General features: G+C 43.6%; 1 protein-coding gene across 2 annotated transcripts; it reads left to right on the top strand.

The window, feature by feature from the left end:
• Positions 1-7,137: 7,137 nt before the first annotated feature.
• LOC147433604 (uncharacterized) lies at positions 7,138-25,070 on the top strand. 2 transcript variants are annotated; one of them, XM_086490280.1, is made up of 10 exons: positions 7,140-7,709; positions 12,556-12,736; positions 12,820-12,953; positions 13,065-13,177; positions 13,285-13,411; positions 13,494-13,643; positions 13,765-13,920; positions 23,749-23,828; positions 23,943-23,992; positions 24,618-25,070. In XM_086490280.1, the coding sequence occupies exons 1-10, from the start codon at positions 7,218-7,220 to the stop codon at positions 24,755-24,757; spliced, it is 1,623 nt and encodes a 540-aa protein (XP_086346406.1). In that variant the 5' UTR covers positions 7,140-7,217; the 3' UTR covers positions 24,758-25,070. The 2 variants fall into 2 exon arrangements, with proteins under 2 accessions (XP_086346407.1, XP_086346406.1); XM_086490281.1 differs by lacking the exons at positions 23,749-23,828; positions 23,943-23,992 and having other exon boundaries at positions 7,138-7,709.
• Positions 25,071-25,570: the final 500 nt, after the last annotated feature.

Here is a 25,570-nt window from a genome sequence, read left to right as displayed (position 1 = left end):
TATTAAAACAACACGTAAATCAGGTGGACACTATGGCATCAACCTCCATTGAAATGCCCCCGCCAAGGAGACTATGACAATTGAGGAAACAAAATACATAGTGTATTTCATTACATGCAAAAAGAACTAAAAGATGCATGTACTTGTCACAAAGGAATTTGAAGCTAGGAAGAAATCCCACGCTCGAAAGGCCCCCCAATGCATGTGAAAGGACGTGGAGACCTTCAAGCCATTCAACAAGAATTTTGCCTTTGAAATTTTGCATAGGACTAGTAGTAGCACTATAGCGGTAGCGCTAGAGCCACAAAACATTGTTTTGTAAAGCACAACATCAAGCAAGGTTATAATAACTTAGTAGTACATCCACCACATTGTGTCAAGTACCACTTTTTGGCCTCTAAAGGCCTTAGTACCCAAGGGGCCAAGGTCATTCAAATTGGGTTGTTTGACAAGTGTCCCTACTAATTAAGCTTAAAAGTTTTATGAATGAATAGAAAGAGATCTTAGACTTTTAAATGCTATTCTCCAAAAGTCCAAAGGTGCATTCATTTTTTGGCATGCTTGACAAAGGCTTTTAGAGAACAAAAGAATAAACAATATACAGGAGTTTGATCCCATGATAATAACGGTCCTTTCAGCTAAGGATTAAATGAAAACTTATTTTATTAAATTGTTTTATCATTTTTCTATGCTTATCAAATCTACTTTTGTAATTAAAAAAACATTAATTTCTTTTTAAATTTTTTTGAAGAAACTTATTGAAAAGACTAACAAAAAATTACAGAGTATCTTTTTTTTTTTGCCAAACTCACAATTGTGAGTAGTTGTAATGTATTAAACATAAAAAAATGTACAGTAGCCTCAAGCTCATATCGAGCCTTGAGGGGTTGTTTGAGACATTGGAAGGCTTACACAATGCCAAGTAATGGTGAACCATTACCCACACACCCTTACTCGTTGTAAGAGGTCATGACTGCTAGAGGTGCCTGGCTCCACTCATCTGAATTCTTCTTTTTTCCCATGGCAATAATCAATTCACTGCTTTCGTGGATAATGTCCTTAAAGCTAGCTGCCATGGTGTCATTCTAAAAAATACGACAATTCTTGGCTTTCCACAGGTGCTGAAAATAGCAGAATCTGACAGTTTAAGTACACATCAACAGTGCTTGGCTTTCAATTGCAAGTGAGAGGCTTAGTTTTTACCTTTTTAAAATAGTTTTTTAACACTCATGACCCCTCAATAGTCAATTTTTTGCCTTTTGAAGGTCCCTGTGAAGACTTCAGCTTGTTTAAAAACCATAGAAATATATGATGTTCCATTCCTATATTTTATTTGGACTTCTAATTTGATTGAGTCGTTACTCACATTTTCCCTCTTTAAAGTATGTTCACTTCAAGTTCAACATGATGAAGAACCACATTGTCTTTCACTACAAGAGGTTGTGTGCTCTCGTGACGCTGTTAGCGACGGAAATACACTGGGTTTTTATAACCCCCGGCGTCGCTAATAGCGTCGCTACGAGAGCGTCGCTATATAGAGACTCTCATAGCGACGGTTATAGCGACGTTTACACAGAAGTCTATAGCGACGCTCATAGCGACGCTACAGAGCCATAAATAGCGACGGTTATAGCGATGCCCGAGAGAAATTTTTTTTGGTGACAGGGCATTGAATGCCCTGCCACCCATCAACCATATTGTACTTGATTCACTTTTTAAAAAAAGTGCAAGGGTAGATAATAGACCCAAAATAGTCACCCACAAGACGCATTGTTTGCAAAATTGACAAGCGTAAAATTGACAATTGTACACATCATAGGCAAAATGAATTGATTGGCAAATGTAATAATGACAATTGTACAACATCATAGGCATAAAGAATTGATTGGCAAAATGAACTGCGGTGACAAATGTAATAATATACATGGTTCAAAAAGACGTATAAAATCCGTCTCATGATACATAAGCTATGAGAAACCCTAAACTAATGCTATCTAGCTATGGCTAAACTGACGTCGTCTAGTCAGACGTCTCATCGCGTCCAAGCGGCGTATCTGTCGGATTCTGCAAAAAAAGACAATAAGACAGCTTTCAGTAAGTATAAACATATAACGACATTTATAAAACAATACAAAAAATAGAACAGAGTAAACCCTAATACTAACCATGCCGCCGCGAGAACTGAGAATGTCCATCAGGGCGTTTAAGCCCTTCTTGCCTGCGTACTCGCGCTCGTACGGTGTGGGATCACGTCCTGTCATCGACCACTGTCAAAACATACAAAGAATTCATTATGTTAGAATTAAAAAACTCATAAACCCTAAACTATCGAACATAAAGAGCAATGAGAAAACACTTACAAAACCGGCCTCAAATGATGCCCATCCACCGCTCCCCAAGTGGTGCGAGCTCCCTGCCTCTACTCGCGCTGTGGCTGCATCCTTTTGTTGCTTCCACTTGTCGGGATTCTCGCGCGCTGCTTTCTTCGCATTCTTCCAATCTTCTTTGGCCAGCCAATCTGGCCTGTTCCACCCATGCTTAATTGATTTTTGCACTTCGGAACGCTTGTGTTTGCAGTATTCGCGCATTCGAATCTTCATCAGGTCTTCATTGAAGCGCTGATCCCGTGTTGGAACGGGAAACTCATCATGAAGCATGCTGATGACTTTGTTTTTTAAATCACTTGGTACTTCACTCCATTTGTTTAGTATGTAGTGTCTAAACAGCTGAGAGCAAAGACCACGCATGCGCGAGATCACCTTCTTGCCATCATCATCCATGATGATGCCGCCGCTGAAGTCGACGGAGTAAGGCAAGCCCTCAGGCCGGTGACGCGTGAACCTGGGTGTCCCGGCAGGGGTCTCTAGCGGCGTGTCGATGGGGGTACGGACGTCAGGTGTCTCCACCGGCGTCTGGGCCCCGAAGCGAGGAGTGTCGAGTGGGGTGGCTCCTGGCAGAGTAGGTAGAGGTGTGTAGCTGCTAGGAACAGTCAGCCGTGCAAAACCTGGCGTAGATGGCGATGCTGTGGCTGGTGTGGGGGCGGGCAAAGAAGGGGAGGGTAAAGAGTCTCGTTGAACACGAGGCGGTGTGGAGGCATCGGTGGCGGAATCCCCACAACAACCGCCACCGCCACCACTAGAGCGCCGGTGTCTAGACGAGTGTGAAGCTCGTCTCGTCGACGCCGAAGCTTCGGAGCGTGCCGAATGCTCCGAAATAGAGGGAGATGCGGATGGAGTAGGAACGCTAGATAATGCGCCAAAGCGATGACGCTCCACGTACCACTGTCTCTGCTGCGGTGACAAAGAAGAAAGAATCTTTACATCATCCATACCTGCATTAAACACACGAATATTTAAACTTAATATTGAATGAATAGAGTAGACAATGACACAAAGACCATCTTAACATCTTTTCACATCCTTTGCCTCTTCTCTAGGTGTAGCACTTCACAGCATCTTAACATCTTTTCACAGTAGATCTTTTCACTGTTCGTCTAACTCTAAACCCTAAACCGTAAGTAATTCTTGCGTGGACTCGATCTAACGTAAATAAGCGTAAATCTAAATAAACGTAAATCTAACTAAAAATAAACCTAAATCTAATTTAACGTAAGTCTACATCTAACCTAATCTTTAACGTCTTTTGGGATAGTTTCCTACGACGTTAAAACTCTCTTCTTCTTGTGTGTGTGTGTGTGTGTGTGTGTGTGGGTAAACCTAAATAAACCTAAGTGTAATCTAATATAACATAAATCTAAATCTAACGTAAATTATGTTATATTAAAAATAAAGAACTAAACTAACAGGGATTATAAGAACCTTAAAACTGATTTAACACATAATTTTTCACATAACTCGGCAAGAGTTGGCATTCTCATCACTAAAGATGTGAGAGTTAACTTCCGGCGGTGACGCTGCCTCATCTCCATCCACATCTGACAACAACAATTAGCCCTTTAGACCGTTCTTGCTCTTGTTACTAACTTTGAAGTTGCTGTTGAATGACTAGAGGTTGTCTAGATGGTCATTGTGTCGGGGATGTAGTGACTCTTGCCGCCCTGAAGATCCACCTTCTTCCCTATCTTCTGAAGACATTTCACCAGTACTTTTGGATCGACGGAGCCCACCATGAGTGAAGGCAACAATACCCTATATTCCATTGAGGGCTTTCTTCACCCGCTTCATGCAGGCATCGCAGTCTATGGAGACCTAAATCTAATCTAAAAGAACGTAAATCTAAATCTAGTGTAAATTAACGTAAATCTAATTAAAAATAAACCTAAATCTAATCTAATTTAACTTAAATAAACCTAAATCTAATTTAACGTAAGTCTACATCTAACCTAATCTTTAACGTCTTTTAGGATAGTTTCCTACGACATTATAACTCTCTTCTTCTTGTGTGTGTGCGCGTGTGTGGATGTGTGTGCCAATAAAAAGAGATAAATGGTATTACCTTTCTATCACCCAAAGTATGATAGATTGGTTATGCCATTTCCCTCTTGAATAATAGGTCTTGAGTTCAACTCCTCGTCGGCTAGATCTTTAGGTCTTTTAATTTTAATTAGTTTCCTACGATGTTAAATTAGTTTCTCTCTCTTTCTCTCTCAATGTGTGTGCGTTTTTTTGTTTATGCATGTTTTCTCTCTCTTTTCCTCTCTCAATGTGTGCGTTTTTTGTTTATGCATGTTCTCTCTCTCTTTTCCTCTCTCAATGTGTGCGTTTTTTGTTTATGCATGCTCTCTCTCTCTTTTTCTCTCTCAATGTGTGTATGCATTCTTTGTTTATGTATGTGTGTGTGCGTTTTTGTTTATGTTTGTACTCTCTCTCTCTCTCTCTCTCTCTCTCTCTCTCTCTCTCTCAAAAACACTATGTGTGTGTGTGTGTATGTGTGTGTGTGAGAGAGAGAGAGAGGGAGAGAGAAAGAGGGGAAGGGAACATGAGAGTGAGGAGAGGGAAGGAGCATACCTTGCTCTCCTTCCTCTCCTCGTGTGTGTGTGTGTGTGTGGAGAAGAAAGAGAGAGAGTGAGAGAGAGAGAGAGAGGGAGAGCGTTACCTGCTCCTTGCTTGAGGACGCCGAAAAACTTAGATCTGAGATCTGAGTTTTTGGGCGCTCTCTGTTATTTTTTTAGCACGGTCGGCGTCGCTATGAGCGTCGCAAATTTCTTTGTAAATTTGCGACGCTCATAGCGACGCTCATATCGACGCCGAGATTTTTTTTTGAGCGTCGCTGTGTGAGCGTCGCTAATATAAATAGCCTCTTGTAGTGTTTGTTTTGTTTCTCTCTTTGTGTAAGCCATATTAATCCATCTCACAATTTCATCTCGAGTCAAATTCATTCCGTACTTTGTTTGGTAACTTGATTCTAATGGACACATAGTCCTATTGCTAAAATATTCCTCTGCACTTTATCCTGTCATTGCACTTTCAATTGTTTCAATTGCACTCTATCCACCATCACGCTCTTCTCATTTCAAAAACCTTGCAGGTCCAGTCTTACCATTTATGTAGATTTCTAGACACAATAAGACAAATGCTACTCTAAACAAGTTCAACAAAGCTATGCAAAGCTTGCAATTCACATTGCCCCTAGATGACGTGCATGTGGAAATGGTCGCACAAACAAATTCATAGCCTGAATGAGGGCGATTGGCTAAAAACTTATAGCACCCATAACTTTGGATACCCAACTATGCAAAGTGGAATGAAGCAACAAGAACACTTGAAATTAACATGAAATTTTAGGGACCAATCATACCAAGGGCCATCTCATGATTTTTACCCAAATTTTGGATAAACTCGACCTCTTTCGTGCAATGAACTTCAACTTCATGAAAATTCATCCCTACCACAATTTTGAAGCAGAGGCTTGAAATACTTCAATGACACTAGTAACATATCTACAACAACTTTCAAGTTCCTCTACTGATAAATCTCTTGATACTGCCAATGTATTGACTATGACAATTAATGTTCTCTAATTCAATCACTTTTTCTAGTCAAACTTTGTTGTTTTGTACCTTCGTCCTTGATGTGGTCATCATCCTCAATCACTAAGATTGAATTGTACCTACGTGATTTGTTGTATCCATTACCATGACTAACCCATTTGCCAATCATGGCACACAACTAGTTGATGAGGTTGTTAGTCTTGGACGTGTGGATTATGCAAGATGTTGACAGGGTTAAACACACGTTCTCAGATATGATTATCATAGCAAGACAAGTCATTGATAAGCTTCTACCTAGGATGTCTCATCCCCTCCTTATTTTGGATTAACCACAACATGCTATTGAAAGCAAGAATGGGGGTAGGTACCTTCAACCTTAGCCCGACTCCAGCCCCAACCACATGGAGATAGAAGATACTACCAACTCAACATCATTGTTGGCATCTCAGAACCCAAGGCCAACCCCTTGCGAGCCCTATATATAGCCCCCTGGCAGAGTAGGCGACTCACTGTGGGTTATGGCGTTCTAACCCCATCAACACTAATGGATCTCAAACTATGAAAGGGGGGGGGGGGGGAGGTACTTAAACCCCATGTGTCCTCCCAAATCAATGCTATTTATTGCTCTCTGCACCCCGCCACCCCCTCCCACTGGCCTCTCTACAATATACACCATCAACCATGGACACCATCGTCAACCTTTATAGTCTCTACAAATTGGAGAAGATTTGACCCCATGACATTCAAATCTCTCTCGCTCTCCTCCTCCTCTATTGCACTAACACTAGGGCTTGATCCTGCGATGCTGAAAATTCATCTGATGTTTTGGTGCAAAATTTGCTAGTGGCTATTGCAATAAAACCAATTTTCAAATTTTTGGGCTTTTGAAGTGAATAATTTCTCATGCGATTTCCCTGACGATGATGAATAAAGATTTGATGATTATAAAGTAGACCCCATTGCAAGTTGATGTAAGCTTTTGGTTTGGAATTAAACATCCTCTCTCTCTCTCTCTCTCTCTCTCTCTCTCTCTCTCTCACACACACACACACACACACAAAAGAGTGCATGGGAAAACACCCCAAAGCAAAGCGAGAGTCACGTGGCATGAGTGGGAATGCGCTCTTGCGCTGGGCAACTTGGGCATCGTAAGTTCCGAGTCCTGCATGGGAACTGGGCCTCGTCTTAAGAAAAGAGGACGAGAGACAAGCCATGTTCTTTGTGTCCCTCTTCAGTCTTCTCTCTCTCTTCTCTCCGCCTGCTGGCTATGGGGTGGGCACCTTTACCCACTCCATCCTCCCCAGCTCCTGCAATCATCTTCCTGATCATTCTCTTGTCCTTCACATTTGAATATTCTATTGCTGCTGCACCTTCAATCAGCTCTAATGGCGCGGGCCTACTTCACAGGCTTACCCATCCTCCGTTTACCCCTGCCCACATCAGAGCTTCTCTGCTTCATCATCAATCCTCGTCACACATTCCAAAAAGCAGCTCCTCTGACCAGAGCCATGGCGCCATTTACACTTACAAAACATTGTTTTACACGCAGACCTTGGACCACTTCAGCTTCACTCCCTTCTCTTATCGCACGTTCCGGCAGAGGTATCTCGTGAACGACGAACATTGGGGAGGAGCGAGGCGGCGCGCACCTATCTTTGTTTACTGCGGTAATGAGGGCGACATTGAGTGGTTCGCAAACAACACAGGTTTCATGTGGGAGATTGCTCCTCTCTACTCAGCGATGGTGGTCTTTATAGAGGTGCACAGAGTTCTTACATGAGAGAGAGAGAGAGAGAGAGAGAGAGAGAGAAGAGGTTTTCAATTGGTTTATCTGTTCTGAAGAAGATGGTGCATGCAAAGCCATGATGGTTTTCAATTGGTTTATCTGTTCTCAAGAAGATGGTTTGTGTGTGTGTGTGTGTGTGTGTGTGTGTGTGTGTGTGTGTGAGAGAGAGAGAGAGAGAGAGAGAGAGAGAGAGAGAGAGAGAGAAAACTATATTTCATTTGTATATTTAAATTGAAAAATTCCAGGAGTTTCTCTCTCTACCTTCAAGCCTAGCCCTTTTCAGATAGTAATGGCTTTGATGTAATAATTACAAGCTGCTGCCTTTATTAGTTCCTTGTTAAAGAATGAGTAGAAGAGACAAAGGGGGTGGAGGAATCTATGTTTTAATAATCATCACTTCCTTTACATTTGAATGATTCTCCAAAAGCAGGCCTGCTTTTCAGAAGAGTGTGTATTGGTAGGGACACTAGTAGCCTCTCTGCCAGCCTAGCCTACCCTATCCTACCAGCCCCAAAGTCTAAAGTAGAAAGCAATGATTGATGTGAAAAGTTCAAGGGTTCTAATAAAAGCTTATGATTTCTTCCACACTCATATTTTCGGGATTATTATCCTCACATGAATGCTTTCATGCTCAGCAATGAGCATTCTTCCGGGCCAAGACTTCGCAGGATTTGCTGCCATCAGCAATCCTCTGTCTCATAGCAAGAATAACACCTGCACAGTCCCAATTGCACCAATTTTGGCTCTCTCTCTTCCACTTCGTCCTCTCTCTCTCTCTCTCTCTCTCTCTCTCTCTCTCTCTCTCTCTCTCTCTCTCATATTTGCCTTGCTGCTTTCATTGCTATCAAGAAATGAGTCAAGCGGTCTTTCGTCGTCGTCCAAAACGTTGTTGTAGCAATGTGCAGAATCTCTCTTAGGTAGTGGTCACGATGCATAAGTATCAGTTACTTTTTGAAATAATTGTGCCACATGTATGGTCACAAGTGCTCTACTTTTTGTAACTATGCTGAATTTGAATTTGGCATAGTTGCATCAGTAACATCTTACTGATAAGGTAACCCCCACACGGGAGGGGGTAATTCATAAGATAAGACACTTACTTTTTTTATTTGACTTGTGCAAGCAACCTTTGCAAAATCCAACTAGACCTCAAAGAGGTGCAGTTATGCGAGGGAGGGGGGGTAATCCAATAACAATTACCCCCTCTCGCGTGGGGGTGCCTTAACTAGGGCATGTGTGAACGTTTTCAAATGTGTGCCCGTCCAAAACATAGCAGTGGTATGTCCAATTGATTATGGTGCACAAATGAGTTGGGATAGCAGTTACACATTGCAATTTCCAACTCTTCTTATATCAAACGTCTCATCATTTTGCTTGCAATCTTTTTACCTCCAAAAACGGGCAAGGATGCGAATGGTGGGTGGTTGAAGAACCCCCATAAAAAATGTTGGATCGCTCTCTGACTATTTAGGAGCTAATAGTTAGCAAGAATGGGACCGCCATTTCTGTGCTGGAGGGCATATGCACCTCCAAGGTAGGATCTGTATATACCTGCGGATCTGTATTGTACTATACGGCCGTATTGTATAGGGATCAATGCGTACAAATCATATTGTATGATATGGATTTGTATCATATTGTATAGTTTTAGCGTACGAGAATCCGTATACTGTTTTTTTTGGGATGATGAGAGACCCTTATTAAACTCAATACAGAGAGACTATCATCTATGATTGACCGTCAATGCTAGCCCAAAGCTCCCTTGGCCCTGATCGAGTTGGGCATATCCTGCAATCGATGCATTTCAAGAGACAGTATCCCGGACAGGAAGCTTCTCAAGCATTTTTTGTGCTTTATGAAGTGCACCATATTTGGCATACATGTCGACCAAGCCAGTGCCAAGCACAACGTTTTCTTTCAACCAGGGATTCAATAATAACTTGATCACATTAAAAAATTGTGATTGCCATGCATGTCTTATTATCATATTCACATAAATACACTTGATGTGATGACATTTAAGCTAATGAATGGTGATCTGATAACCCACCAAAAGCTCGTAGGGCTATTATATTTTCTCGACGCGTCCACGAGGATATAACAAAAATCCACCAACGAGTCTGGCAGGATATGAAAAACTTCAGGTGGGACTACTGTTTGCATGTTTTTGTAGGTTAATAGGAAGGTCGCATGAATATTTAACGTGATCACGTGTTTGAAATAGTGATCACTCGATGTTATTACCATGTTTGTGATCACTCTAATGAAATCCTTGCTTTTAACAACTATCGATTAACAATATCATTGTGAATTTTTTTGCCCATATGAGAATCTTGTCTAATGGCACATGCTTTCAAAGTGCAAGTGCATGTGCAGATTGCATTTGGAGAGATATCCTCTCTCTGCATCTGCTCAAAACAACCCTCTCTCTTCCTGATCTGACCATATTGGACATATCCTGCAATCAATGCACTCCTTCAAACAACATTGCATCTTGAGAGACACCCTCACTTCGCATCACCTGAAAACAACGTATGTGTGATTGCATTTGGAGAGACGTCCTCACTTCGCATCCGCTGAAAAACGCCCAAGGCTCCTTGGCCTTGCCCAAGTTGGGCATATCATGCAATCTATGCATTCCAAGAGACGACATCCGGGATAGGAATCTCCTTAAGCACTTTTTGTGCTTTATGAAGTACACCACATTTGGCATATATGTCGATCAAGGCAGTGTCAAGCATGACGTCCCATCCACTAAAAACATCCTTGAGCTCCTTGGCCCTACCCAAGTTAGGCATATCTTGCAGTCAGTGCATTTCAAAAGAGACGACATCCCGGACGAAAAGCACCTCAAGCACTTTTTGTGCTTTATGAAGTGCACCACATTTGGCATACATGACCAAGGCAGTGCCGAGCATGACGTTTTCTTTCAACAACCACTGACTAATAATATCATCGTGAATTCTGTTGCCCATATCAGCATCTTATGTAATGCCACATGCTTTCAAGGTGCAAGTGTACTTGACTGCATTTGGAGAGATGCCCTCTCTCTACATCTGTTGAAAGCAGATCTCTATCTTCCTGATCTGACCCTATTGGACATATCGTGCAAATCAATCAATGCACTCCTTAAGACAACATTGCATCTGGAGAGATACCCTCTCTTTGCATCAACTGAAAACAGTTTAGAGCGTATGTGATTTCATTGAGGACTATTATTTGAGCCCTCCATGCAACTCGTGAACTGCGCCCACCACAAAGGCCTTCCATAATTCACATACCACTCGGGCTTGACAATGTGCTAAAACATTCTTGTAGGCTTGAAGAACCGCTGCCAGTCGCTCTGTGAAGTATCTCCTACGAAGGACACCCATATTGGTGGGGCTAGGTTGAGGGCGCCCTTGAGCACCCTGTCGATGGGTCAACACACCCCTTATCTGCAGAATTACTAAATACTGGCAACACCATGTACTGACCGTGCTTGTGCGGATCTCTCATAGGGATGAATGAGTTCAAATGAGGCTACTAGTATGCTTGTATACACGTGCCTAGGTTCATCAAGACCCTCTGGTGGCCTTGCCTTGCCCCACCATGGAACGAAGCAGACCTGGCCCTTCTGCCTCCTAACGAGAGAGAGACAAAGGCAGCGCTGCAGTCTGCCGCAAACCTCCCCTGGTGCTTTTGCTCGCCCTGGCAGAGAGAGAGAGAGAGAGAGAGAGAGAGAGAGAGAGAGAGAGGGGGAGGTCCTCTCTCTCTCATGCTCCACACGTGCTCAGCTCGGTCTGCTTTCCAGCACTCTCTAAACCTCCTAATTTTAGGCTTAGAAAACAAAAACATATGTATTTATATACCTAATAACTCAAACCATTTAGTACTACAAACAGTAAGTACCGGGCTGTTGCATCATTACTCGGGTGTATAGTGTAAGCAATGTGATGGTGGTATTGCCTTGTGTCAGAAAAGTTACATAGAGACATTGCTATGTAAGTTTGGACTTGAGGATTGCAAACCTACCTAAGCACCACCTTGGGCACATATGGGGGAGTTCTTTTAAGTCCAAAGGGTAGAGCATCTTGAGCATTCAAATCATGCACCACACGCTATGATGTTTCTTGGAAGATGCTTGGATGCCTCCTCCTTACTTCCGACTACAAAAAGCTGGTTTTGATGCATGCCATTGTCTCCAAAATTTGCACATCATCTCTTACATAGAGAATTGCACTAGGGCATCACTTGGCACGAGAATAATTATGTGATGTACACATCGACGATTACTCTCCTTTTTGAGACTAGTGGGACAAAGTGACAGGCTTGGTTTTTTTTCATTGTGGGATTTGGTGGTGTTTACACTAAGCACAATTACCAGTTGGTAACTAGCTAGAATAACAAACAAGAACTCACCATTAGGGTTTTTCTTGAAGTAAATATCCATACTTAGAAAGGCCCAAATCTGTGGGTAGAGGCTTGATACAGCTAGGCCATCATCAAGGGCATAAATAAAAAGCTGTGCTAGCAGAAGCATAGTCTACTAGAGTATAGCCTTGCAGGAGTAGTTGTAATGTCGTAGCTTGCAATATAGTTTCATGATAGGACATGATTTCTGTTCACTTTTGTGATTGACAAGTCATGTCCATCCAGAGTTAACGTTTGTGGTTGGTTGCCACCCCAACTTTGAGACACTGGATAATACACAAAAAGACATGTCTTTTCATGAATGCTGGAACCAGCAAGCCTACTCATGCGCATTGTAAGCAGCACTAATTATGCCATGCATCTCCACTTTTGCTCATCGACTAAGTTATCCTCTGTATTACTCCAGCACCGCTACTATGGGCAATCGATCCCAGACATTGCCCAATCAAATCATACGGCGGAGACGCTCGGCTACCTCACCTCCGAACAAGCTCTTGCTGATTATGCAGGTTTAATTCGAGATTTGAAACACAAGCACTTGGCAGAAGACTCACCAGTTGTTCTATTCGGGGGCTCCTATGGGGGGAGTAAGTCTCATAACCTCCTTTTTTTGCTAAGTTCACATGACCAGACATCTTACTTACTCTACTGACAAAAGTTGTGTTTGTAGTGCTGGCAGCTTGGTTTCGGCTTAAGTACCCTCACATTGCAATCGGTGCACTCGCATCGTCGGCCCCTATATTGCAATTTGATGATCTGGTTCCCTTGGACGGATTCTACAGAATTGTTTCAGAAGATTTCAAGGTAGAAATGATGTGGTGCACCTTGTTGTTACTCACAACTCCAGTAGTAAGGTTTTGGGAGACTGATATAATACCTGTCTTGCATTAATTTGATATCAATTATGGAGGGAAGAATGCAAGCACAAGCTGTTTCGAAACCATTAGGGACTCATGGGATGCACTGAGTACGGTGTACGAGGAGAGCAGGGGCCAAGAGAAGGTTGCCAAGTTGTTTGGATTTTGCAGGTAGACTGGCACTTCGATTTTTGATGCATGATATAGCTAGAGCTTAGCATTGTGGATTATTAATAGTATGTGATTGAGCTATTATATGAGGATAATTGGTGGCGCAGCAATGTATCGGCAGACCTGTGGTCAGTGCAGGACTTTTTGTATACAGCATGGGTGTACATGGCCATGACGGACTACCCTTATCCCACAAACTTCCTGCAGCCCATGCCGGCTAACCCGGTGGAAACGGTACTCTCCTTTTGTGTTCCATCATACGCATGCGCGCGCACGCACACACACACACTTACTCTGCCTTCTGTTTACAATGCAGGCGTGCAAGGCAATGGAGTCGTTGCCACAAGGTAGTGACTTACTGGCCAGAATCGTAGCGGGAGCCAATGTGTACTACAATGGCACAGGGCAGGTGCCCTGCTTCCAGTTGTCCTCCGACCCGCATGGGCTAGCCCTCTGGAGTTGGCAAGTAATTACCGTGTGATTTTAATCTCTGCTTGGTACAATTTAAAAGTTTTACCGGGTACCTTGCGTGTGCTCTACAAAAGACAGCAGTCACTGAAGTGGCTCGTAATTGGAATGCCATGCAGGCATGCACAGAGATGGTGATGCCCATGAGCAGCAACCCTAACAATAGCATGTTCCCTGCCTACACTTACTCGCTGCAGAGCACCATCAAGTTGTGCTCCGATTACTATGGCATCTCCCCTCGCCCGCATTGGATCACTCTTCAGTTTGGTGGCCCTGTGAGTCGTCATTCTCTGCAAACTGTGCTGTGTTTGCCTAATTCATCTTGCTGTGTAGTTAAAAGTAAATGGTCGTTCTCTGTGTCAGTACAGTGCAGCACACAATGCCGACTCTGTGTAGACCGCTTCCTGGCTTTAATACTAGCTAGCACCGACACGCGCCGCCCTACGCTAAGTAGTTGACATGTTGGCAATAACCCTGTCGCCTGATTCCTGAGTCCGTTCCTTGACGGGGGCCACGCATTTTTTGTCGCTTTTGCGAACTCTAGCTGAGTTTAAGGGCAGATCCGTCTACCCCAGCCTGCTATCGCCAGCAAACGACGCCTATGAAATCGGCAAAGTTGGAAATGAAGTCTTCTACCCAGACAATCTGCCTATTCACGCTGACTGCAAAATAGCTGAGGAGTGGAACCCCCGCCCGTGCCGGTCCAAAACGGCTAGTCAATAGGGCAACTACATGCTAAAAACCCCAATATTCCACAGCTCCACTCTCTTAAATTGAAAGGCGAGTTACAGTTGCTATTTTTCAAGTAGCAACTGTGACCATGAAAAGCTAAAAACCCCAATATTCCACAGCTCCACTCTCTTAAATTGAAAGGCGAGTTACAGTTGCTATTTTTCAAGTAGCAACTGTGACCATGAAAAGGCTCGATATCTCTTTTTCAAACAAACCAAACCCCCCCCCCCCCCCCCCCCCCCCCCCCGAGCCCGGGGGCCAACTCTCTCGCGGCCTTCCTCGTGAGGGTGGGATGGTAGTGTCTCTCTCTCTCTCCCCCCGCTGGCGTGTGGTCTCTGATAGATGCTCCTTTCGCTCCTCTGAGAGTTTGTCATCTTGCTTGCAGGTTATTGCAACAAGACCAAGTCTCTCTCTCTCTCTCTCTCTCTCCTCTTGAGTCTAGCTGCATGCATCTTCCGTTGTTGTTGTCGTCGCAGTTATTGCCACGCCCGCAGCCCTCTAATATTGCTACGTTAATGGCGATATTTAAAATATTATAAGTAAGATACTAACACTATCGATTGTCTGTGAGTTTTTACTATAAATATTATAAGATACTAACATTATGTTTCATTTGGGAGTTTTTAACACTAGGCAAACAACACTAAGTCACGGTCTTTATTACCCTAGAGCTGTGGATAGACGACAGTTTCGCACAATCTGTGTTGAACCATTGCCCGTTGACATCAACAAACGTTGCTTGCTTTTCCCAACTCTGCCAATTTCGGCAGAGTTAGCAAACCCCCCTCTTCTATCCTCGTTGTTGAAATGTTGCGCAGCTCATGCACAAAGCCAATCGTGCTCATAATCAAAACACTAAAAAATTGCTTATGTAGAATCCCTGCTTGTGCGGATTGAGGACCATGGACGACTCAAAAAACTCCTTGACTATTACGCTCGTATGCATTCATGACCACAATGGTAAACCTTAGCTTCATAAGTAAACTTGGACAACTTGCATGCTTACTTCACAGGAGATCTAAGGGCTATGCACGCCTCAACATATGTGTTCCAACTTTCCCATCACGGGGTCTTCATTTAAGAGTCCATGCCTTTTATTGTTGACGCCATTCCAGTCTTCACTTATCCTAAGTTAGTACAATGCTTAAGGAGGAAATTTAGCTCGTTAGACGTCATAGTAAGGCTATGGTCACCCGAGGCTTAGATAGCTATGTCTTTGCATAGTCATGTGCTATACCTATGCTTGCCAGTCCACCACATAAAACTTTTGGCTTTTCCACTAATTACCAAGTTATCGGTCTTGGAGGATTGACTTAGAAAATAACTTTATAAAAAAAAATCAAGCAATTGCAATTCACCAATGATAACAATATAGCAAAAAAAGGAGAGAAAACATAATTAAAGAATGACAGAGGGGTACTCGTGAGCTTAGTCTCAACAAGCAAGGGAAGGGATGTGGTGTTGGAATGCTAAACAATGTACTAGTAGTGTGAAAGCATGATAAGGTGGTGCACTAGTAAGATGGGCCCAATCATTTTTGATGTGTAAAAATAGATAGAATCTTGAGATGATGTTGGGGAAGTTTCAGAGGAGAGTGAGAAAGGGGCAAGGAGATCCATGTGGAGGCCATGCTTCGGCATCTCTCTCTCTCTCTCTTCTCAATTTGGGATCTCTCTCCCCGAGTCCCCCCCAAGGCAGCAAAGGCCTCTCTCTCTCTCTCTCTCTCTCTCTCTCTCTCTCTCTCTCTCTCTCTCTCTCTCTCTCTCTCTCTCTCTCGCGTGCGCGTGCGCTCTCTGTGGACACACACGATGGAGGGCCTAACGCTCTGCAGGTGCGCGCAGGTCTGTGAGTGGTAGGAGGAAGTGTAGCTACAGGCAGAGGTCCGTGAGCAGTAGGGGAGGCGGAGCTGCAGCCTGTAGGCTGGCTGTTGCACCCCGTTCATAATTCCTTGAGTCGAGCTACTTCGTCGCCAGTCAGCCATGATGAAGGGCAATCATGGCTTTATGAATGGAAGGAGTGGTGGTTAGGTGTTTCTCACAAGCAACGATGGAGCTACCTCAGCTGGTTGAGCATTCATCCTTCGAGAACCGGGTCATTGGTTCGAATGCAGCTAAGCATCCCTAGTAGTGCTCACGGATGCCCATTGTATTACCATGCACCACCAAAAAAAGGGTGTGAGAGCACAAAAAGGGAGACATGTTTTAAACCAAGAAATTGATTGCTTTGTCTTTTATATAATTCACATAAAAAATGTGCCACTATTGTGTTATTGTCACCTCTAGAGGAGGTGCATGAGTCAGGAAGGACACGGGATGGGAGCATAGCCTGAACTATTGTGAAGCTAGGTATGACGGTTTAGCTGTCGTGGGAGCTAGGATCTGTTGTGCAGATGTCCCAAGGTGTTCTCGGAGAGGGGACCTTGGCTGGCTGGTGCCCAATTGTAAAAACTTTTTTGTTTGTAGCTAGCTCTTTCCCTTACCTTTTCAAAAGATTCTTCTCCCCATACTACGGGAGTTTCATCTTCCTTTAAGATATATTGGCAGACAATGCCCCAGCTCCTTGGATGGCCTCGATCATTGTATCTTCCTTTTTTTGCTAAAGGGTCTCCCTCGGAGAGAAATGCGCTTGCCCTGGTTCGGCTCGTGGTGTTGGGCACGGATCGAGTCTTTAGCAGGTTTGCCTCGATGTTCGGGTTATTGATGGTTGGTGAATGGGGGCATGTGCTTCTTGGTGATGGCAGCGGGCCGCCCGTGGTGGCACCCTCTTTCTCCGGTCTAGTTTGTTGTGACATGCTTGATCGGATTCCGGGATTGGCTTCTCTGTGGATGGGATATGTGTGCCTATATGGTGGTTCACTGGATCTCTTGCTAGGTTCCGGCTCTTCTCTTCCGGTTGCATGGTGGACATGTTGGGGTGACGTGGCAACTAACTCGGCATGGTGGCATCCCCCTGCATGTTGCCTCTTTCTCTCTCAGCTCTTAAGTTTTTATGGTTAACATTGGTGAGGGTGGCTCCCTGTAAAATCGACGTCTACTTTCACTACAAGAGGTTGTGTGCTCTTGTGACGCTGTTAGCGACGGAAATACACCGGGTTTTTATAACCCCCGGCGTCGCTAAAACCGTCGCTAATAGCGTCGCTACGAGAGCGTCGCCATATGCGTCGCTATGACCGTCGCTACAAGCGTCGCTATATAGCGCCTCTTATAGCGACGGTGATAGCGACGGTTACACAGAAGTCTATAGCGACGCTCATAGCGACGCTCCAGAGCCATAAATAGCGACGGTTATAGCGACGCCCGAGAGAATTTTTTTTGGTGACAGGGCATTGAATGCCCTGCCACCCATCAACCATATTGTACTTGATTCACTTTTTAAAAAAGGTGCAAGGGTAGATAATAGACCCAAAATAGTCACCCACAAGACGCATTGTTTGCAAAATTGACCAGCGTAAAATTGACAATTGTACACATCATAGGCAAAATGAATTGATTGGCAAATGTAATAATGACAATTGTACACATCATAGGCAAAATGAATTGATTGGCAAATGTAATAATGACAATTGTACAACATCATAGGCATAAAGAATTGATTAGCAAAATGAACTGCGGTGACAAATGTAATAATATACATGGTTCAAAAAGACGTATAAAATCCGTCTCATGATACATAAGCTATGAGAAACCCTAAACTAATGCTATCTAGCTACGGCTAAACTGACGTCGTCTAGTCAGACGTCTCATCGCGTCCAAGCGGCGTATCTGTCGGATTCTGCAAAAAAAGACAATAAGACATGCAGCTTTCAGTAAGTATAAACATATAACGACATTTATAAAACAATACAAAAAATAGAAAAGAGTAAACCTTAATACTAACCATGCCGCCACGAGAACTGAGAATGTCCATCAGGGCGTTTAAGCCCTTCCTGCCTGCGTACTCGCGCTCGTACGGTGTGGGATCACGTCCTGCCATCGACCACTATCAAAACATACAAAGATTTCATTATGTTAGAATTAAAAAACTCATAAACCCTAAACTATCGAACATAAAGAGCAATGCGAAAACACTTATAAAATCGGCTTCAAATGATGCCCATCCACCGCTCCCCAAGTGGTGCGAGCTCCCTGTCTCTACTCGCGCTCTGGCTGCATCCTTTTGTTGCTTCCACTTGTCGGGATTCTCGCGCGCTGCTTTCTTCGCATTCTTCCAATCTTCTTTGGCCAGCCAATCTGGCCTGTTCCACCCATGCTTGATTGTTTTTTGCACTTTGGAACGCTTGTGTTTGCAGTATTCACGCATTCGAATCTTCATCAGGTCTTCATTGAAGCGCTGATCCCGTGTTGGAACGGGAAGCTCATCATGAAGTATGCTGATGACTGTTTTTTAAATCACTTGGTACTTCACTCTATTTGTTTAGTATGTAGTGTTTAAACAGCTGAGAGCAAAGACCACGCATGCGCGAGATCACCTTCTTGCCGTCATCATCCATGATGATGCCGTCGCTGAAGTCGACGGAGTAAGGCAAGCCCTCTGGCCGGTGACGCGTGAACCTGGGTGTCCCGGCAAGGGTCTCTAGCGGCGTGTCGATGGGGGTACGGACGTCAGGTGTCTCCACCGGTGTATAGGCCCCGAAGCGAGGAGTGTCGAGTGGGGTGGCTCCTGGCGGAGTAGGTAGAGGTGTGTAGCTGCTAGGAACAGTCAGCCTCGCAAAACCTGGCGTAGATGGCGATGTTGTGGCTGGTGTGGGGGCGAGCAAAGAAGGGGAGGGTAAAGAGCCTCGTCGAACACGAGGCGGTGTGGAGGCATCGGCGGTGGAATCCCCACAACAACCGCCACCACCACCACTCGAGCGGTGCCCCTTCTTCGTAGTCAACCACGGGGGAATGTTGTAGTTGACGAGGACAACGGGCCATACACTGTAAGATGTTGATCTTTGACCAAATGGATTTACGTCATCCATAGCCAGGCCTAAGTGCAAATTTCGAGCTTCCCTGGAAAAATCCGACCATGTTCCATCTATATGTTTCCAGGCTGCGCAATCTGCAGGAATTCGTAGCACACCATCCGAAGATTTATTCTCCTCATGCCATGATGCTAGGGCGGCCATGGACTTACATTCGAAGAAATGCTTGATGCGAGGAAGCAGAGGAAAATGTCGCAAAACCTTTTGTGGAATTTTTGTCCCGTGGAGATCTACTCGATATCTTTTGGAATCACATTTCGGACACTTCTCCATGTCTATGTATTCCCCTCTGAAAAGAATACAGTCATTAGGACAAGCGTGGATAGAATTGTAATCCATCCCCAAGTTTTGCAAAATCTTTCTTGCTTCATCTCGGGAATCTGGCATCACATTGTCAGCTGGTAGTATGTGCTCTTTAAGCAATCTACACAACATAAAAATACGATACAGTCGTGTAAAAATCTATCAGATCATTATACATTTAGAGTTTTATTAAAGTAAACTAATTGTAATAGATCACCTGAAAAGCGCTGTGACGCTAGTGTCACTCCATCCAAACTTTGCCTGCATGTTGAGAAGAACCAGGAGTGCTTTCAATCTAAACATGCGTGCTCCATTATACAATGGCGTATTGGCTTCACTTTTCATATCATCATAGATAAGCCTTTCTGAATCCATGATCGTTTCGATCATTTCATCAATCTCGGGCTCAAACATTGCCTCGTTGGGAATGTGCTCTGCATGATCATCCCCCGAGCTGTCAGAGGCTACATCTTGTGGCCTCACATATGCTGCTTGACCAAAGCGCCTGCGAACACGTCTATTGGGTTGCAAGATTGCTGCCTGTTGGCCAGTGTCAGAGTCTGACGAGTTATAATTGGCAACAATTCGAACTATAATAGATGGATCGAACTCGCCAAATTCGCGAACGTGCTGCAAAGAAACACGTCTTGTCCGTCGCACAGCATGCTTGCATTGATTACAAGGACATAAGACCCTCGTTGAGAGATAGGTGTTTCGGTTGGACGGTCCCACATCTTCGTCACTACTCATAATGAGGATAAAAATCTTATAACCTGGACAACAAATTTAATATTCTATTGGCATTCTTCGTCTTATCTCTCTCTCTCTCTCTCTCTCTCTCTACCTCACATTCTCTATTCATGTCCAATCCCCGCACACCTCGGTCTAGAGGTGCACGGACATCAAAACCACCGGGTTATAATCTCGTCTTTATTGGTCAATACCTATATTTGTGGGTACAAGAAATCTACAGACCCACGTCTACATGATACTGCATGTAGTGGACAAAACCCCTTTGCCTCTTCTCTAGCTGTAGCACTTCACAGCATCTTAACATCTTTTCACAGTAGATCTTTTCACTGTTCGTCTAACTCTAAACCCTAAACCATAAGTAATTCTTGCGTGTACTCGATCTAACGTAAATAAGCGTAAATCTAAATAAACGTAAATCTAACTAAAAATAAACCTAAATCTAATTTAACGTAAGTCTACATATAACCTAATCTTTAACGTCTTTTGGGATAGTTTCCTACGACGTTAAAACTCTCTTCTTCTTGTGTGTGTGTGTGTGTGTGTGTGTGTGTGGGGGTAAACCTAAATAAACCTAAGTGTAATCTAATATAACATAAATCTAAATCTAACGTAAATTATGTTATATTAAAAACAAAGAACTAAACTAACAGGGATTATAAGAATCTTTAACACATAATTTTTCACATAACTCGGTAAGAGTTGACATTCTCATCAATAAAGATGTGAGAGTTAACTTCCGGCGGTGACGCTGCCTCATCTCCATCCACATCTGACGACAGCAATTGGCCCTTTGGACCGTTCTTGCTCTTGTTACTAACTTTGAAGTTGCTGTTGAATGACTAGAGGTTGTCTAGATGGTCATTGTCGGGAATGTAGTGACTCTTGCCGCCCTGAAGATCCACCTTCTTCCCTATCTTCTGAAGACATTTCACCAGTACTTTTGGATCGACGGAGCCCACCATGAGTGAAGGCAGCAATACCCTATATTCCATTGAGGGCTTTCTTCACCCGCTTCATGCAGTCATCGCAGTCTATGGAGACCTAAATCTAATCTAATATAACGTAAATCTAAATCTAGCATAAATAAACGTAAATCTAACTAAAAATAAACCTAAATCTAATTTAATTTAACTTAAATAAACCTAAATCTAATTTAACGTAAGTCTACATCTAACCTAATCTTTAACGTCGTTTAGGATAGTTTCCTACGACGTTATAACTCTCTTCTTCTTGTGTGTGTGCGTATGTGTGGATGTGTGTGCCAATAAAAAGAGATAAATGGTATAACCTTTCTATCACCCATGCCAAGTATGATAGATTGGTTATGCCATTTCCCTCTTGAATAATAGGTCTTGAGTTCAACTCCTCGTCGGCTAGATCTTTAGGTATTTTAATTTTAATTAGTTTCGTACGACGTTAAATTAGTTTCTCTCTCTTTCTCTCTCAATGTGTGCATTTTTTTGTTTATGCATGTTTTCTCTCTCTTTTCCTCTCTCAATGTGTGCATTTTTTGTTTATGCATGTTCTCTCTCTCTCTTTTCCTCTCTCAATGTGTGCGTTTTTTGTTTATGCATGCTCTCTCTCTCTTTTCCTCTCTCAATGTGTGTGTGCATTCTTTGTTTATGTATGTGTTTGTGTTTTTGTTTATGTTTGTACTCTTTCTCTCTTTCTCTCTCTCTCTCTCTCAAAAACACTATGTGTGTGTGTGTGTGTGTGTGTGTGAGAGAGAGAGAGAGAGGGAGAGAGAAAGAGGGGAAGGGAACATGAGAGTGAGGAGAGGGAAGGAGCATACCTGGCTCTCCTTCCTCTCTTCGTGTGTGTGTGTGTGGTGTGTGTGTGTGTGTGTGTGTGTGTGTGTGTGTGGAGAAGAAAGAGAGAGAGAGAGAGAGAGAGAGAGAAAGGGAGAGCGTTACCTGCACCTTGTTTTTGGGCGCCGACTGTTATTTTTTTTAGCCCATCCGGCGTCGCTATGAACGTCGTAAATTTACAAGTAAATTTGCGACGCTCATAGCGATGCCGGGAATTTTTTTTTTGAGCGTCGTTGTGTGAGCGTCGCTAATATGAATAGCCTCTAGTAGTGTTTGTCGGCCAGGTGGCTCCCACATCTAGCCAGAAGAATATATTGACTCCATGGCTTGGTGGAACATAGATACATTGTAATTCTTTTTTGTTTTCTTTAATTCTTTTTTGTTTTAACTCAAAAAACCCAGCATTAGTCGAGTAGATTCTCTCTCTCTCTCTCTCTCTCTCTCTCTCTCTCTCTCTCTCTCCTTCCTGTGTGAAGGCATGGGTTGTCTCTCGCTCTTTACATCTCGAAGCGTGGTCTCTCTCTCTCTCTCTCTCTCTCTCTCTCTCTCTCTCTCTCTCTCACACACACACACACACACACACACACACACACACAACAATCTGTGTCAAGGCATGGGCCGTCTCTCGCTCTTTACATCCCGAAGCGTTCTCTCTCTCTCTCTCTCTCTCTCTCTCTCTCTCTCTCTCTCGTGGAGTCGCATTGTTGGAGGTAGGCCCGTCTCTCTCGCTCGGACACTCTTTTGCAATACTCTGTGGGAGTATTGCAAAAAAAAAAAGGGTGTCCATACAGGGGGGCACATTTTGGTCATTGGGTAATATTTCGGCAATTTGAGAGAGCTAAACTCAATTTTGCACTGTGGGGAACATTCGACACATCACATCATACAGAATCTTTGTAATTATTTTCTCTCTTTGATTAGTAAGCCTTTATGAGTACATCATGTCACTTTGCCTACACACCTCTTGGGGCCTGTTTACAAGCTGCCAGAAATGGCCCATTTCTGTGAGGTTTAGTGGCTTTGAATGGTTGGTGGTGGCCCTCGATAATGATGCTCACGTCTCGATAATGGTGGTCACGCTTGGAAAGTTGAAACCAGCTTGGATATTGTGAAAAACACCTTTTAGGTGTTTAATATCACCTAGAACTTAGGGAATACCATATGGGGACTCAAAAAGTAGCATAAATGCCACTACTTCACATCAAGGCTTCAAAATGATGTCCCTGTGTGTGGCCACAACACTTTGCCACTGGAGGCCATAAATGGGCCATTTTTGGCAGCGTGTAAACAGGTCCTTGGACGAACATTGCAGTGGGCTCACTGCTCAGTGAAGTTGCAAATAGGGGATAGGAGTTGGTGTTGAGGTTATATGTGTCTCAGCTAACAATCATGTTGCCTTGAAACTCAAAAATGCCAATTCAAAGGAAGATGGAAAGATAAAAGTTTGCCTAGATTTTGAGTAAAATAGTGTGAAATTGGTTAAAATTAGCTTTAATTTTCAAAATTTTCTTTTGGACAATCTGCATTTTTGTCTTGCGTTGCAGGATATTCGTCAGGTATTGAAGCGATTTGGGAGCAATATCATATTTTCAAATGGTTTACTTGATCCTTGGAGTAATGGAGGGTACAAAAAGGATGTTTACATTTCTTGTGATCATGTGTCTGACATGTGACTCTTAAGCTTAAGCCAGTTGAATTTGTAGCCACGTTGTAATTGCAACTCGCTTGTTGGGTGCAGAGTATTGAGTGACATTTCGGATAGTGTTGTTGCTTTGGTGACAGCAAAAGGTAGCTCGCTCTCTCCCCCTCTCTCTCTCTCTTCTCCTCCTCCAAAAGGTATAGTGTTGTTGCTTTGGTGGACCGCAAAACGTGGGGACCCATTGACCCAAGCACAGATTCTCCTTGTTGCTTTGAAGTTTGCGTACATGGTTCGAATCTTGTTTTTCCTTTTAGAGTACTCGTCCCAAAATGCATGGTTTCCCTTCTTTCTCTTGAAACATGACGTAGACAAAGCGAAGGTTGTTCTTGTTCTGCCAAAGCCTGTGGCCCATCACCATCCGCAACCTTCTCTCTTTGTACCTCCATGTTTTGCCATCAAGTGCGTCCACCATCAGAAAAGAAGCCCTTAGCCCTCCTGTTCTTATGTTGTAATAAAAGGCACCCTGCATTATCACACTTTAGCTAGTAACACGGCAACTCACAGGTTAAAAGTGGCAATCATGCGCACGTGCACTCACACAGCGACAAAACATAAAGCGGGGACTCGTGAGGCATGGATGATGGTGGGTCGACCTCCCAAGATCTGTTTGCGTGATTCGGGAAAGAGGAGAGATTGTGAAAGCTCATGTGCATGCACATTGCACGGGCCCACAATTAGAGAGAGAGAGAGAGAGAGAGTGGCATGTGTTTGTAGGTGCCCACCATGTGGACTTGCGGGCTGCGACGGAGAGCGACCCGGGGTGGCTGGTGCAGCAACGAGAGGAGGAGAAGAAGCACATCTCGCGCTGGCTGCGCCTCTACTACGCCGACTTGAGAGCAGCGCGCCCAACATAAACAATGCACTCAAACGTCTTCATCTGCAGCACCTGCTGCCTCTCTTGATTACTCCATCACAAACATTGTAAAGCTCATAGTCCTTCCTCTCTCTCTCTCTCTCCCCAATAATTCTTCAGCTTTCTCAGTTTGACTAATGTCTCCCTCTCCCCATGTACTGTTAGGTCTCTTCTTGGTACACCTTTTAACAATTTATTATTCATGTGTTGTACCCAAGCCACTCCTCCATAATCCATGGCCCATGACCCAAGCCCCATCTGCTTTTCAGTACCTTGCTCAATTTTTAACAAAAAATTTATTACCTTCCTCGGAATTCACAGAGGACCTCCTCCTCACTGCTCAGTCCTTCGACTCCTGCCTCCTCCTCTTGAGATACACTTTCCATGGGATTTGCTTCGATGCCGTAGCCCTTCTCGAATGGATCACACATGTGGATTTTTTAAGAAAGAAAAAGTGTGTGTGTGTGTGTATATGAGAGAGAGAGAGAGAGAGAGAGATATTTGTCTCGTACCTTCTCAACTGTCTACTGTTTCGCTTGGGAATGTGCACAACACATATTACGTGGTACCTTTCTTTTTACGCAAAACAGAAACTGGATTAGTGTCATGGACTTCATTGATTGAACTGCAGTACATTTACGTTAGGTACATATTGCTCTTAGCTCTAGCATAAAGAGTCATCGATATCTTATATGTACTTTTAAAATGCCGTTTAGGCCTCACGGGCCCCTCTTACCTTCAAGCCCCTTGCTCTTTTTTTTTTTAAAGAAAAATTAAACCATAAACGCGAGTGAATAAATTAGAAGAGCAATAG

This window comes from Adiantum capillus-veneris, chromosome 19 (genome assembly GCF_014529385.1).
Source record: "Adiantum capillus-veneris isolate H3 chromosome 19, ASM1452938v2, whole genome shotgun sequence".
NCBI lineage: Eukaryota > Viridiplantae > Streptophyta > Polypodiopsida > Polypodiales > Pteridaceae > Adiantum > Adiantum capillus-veneris.
This window is presented reverse-complemented; position numbering and strand designations above follow the sequence as displayed.

Excerpts from the sequence above, each read along its gene's own strand:
- LOC147433604 (XM_086490280.1), top strand. The coding sequence starts at position 7,218 with ATGGGGTGGGCACCTTTACCCACTCCATCCTCCCCAGCTCCTGCAATC. Across the intron at positions 13,412-13,493 it reads CGGCTAACCCGGTGGAAACG|GCGTGCAAGGCAATGGAGTC; the intron begins GTACTCTCCTTT and ends TTTACAATGCAG. Across the intron at positions 23,993-24,617 it reads TGCTTTGGTGACAGCAAAAG|GTGCCCACCATGTGGACTTG; the intron begins GTAGCTCGCTCT and ends ATGTGTTTGTAG.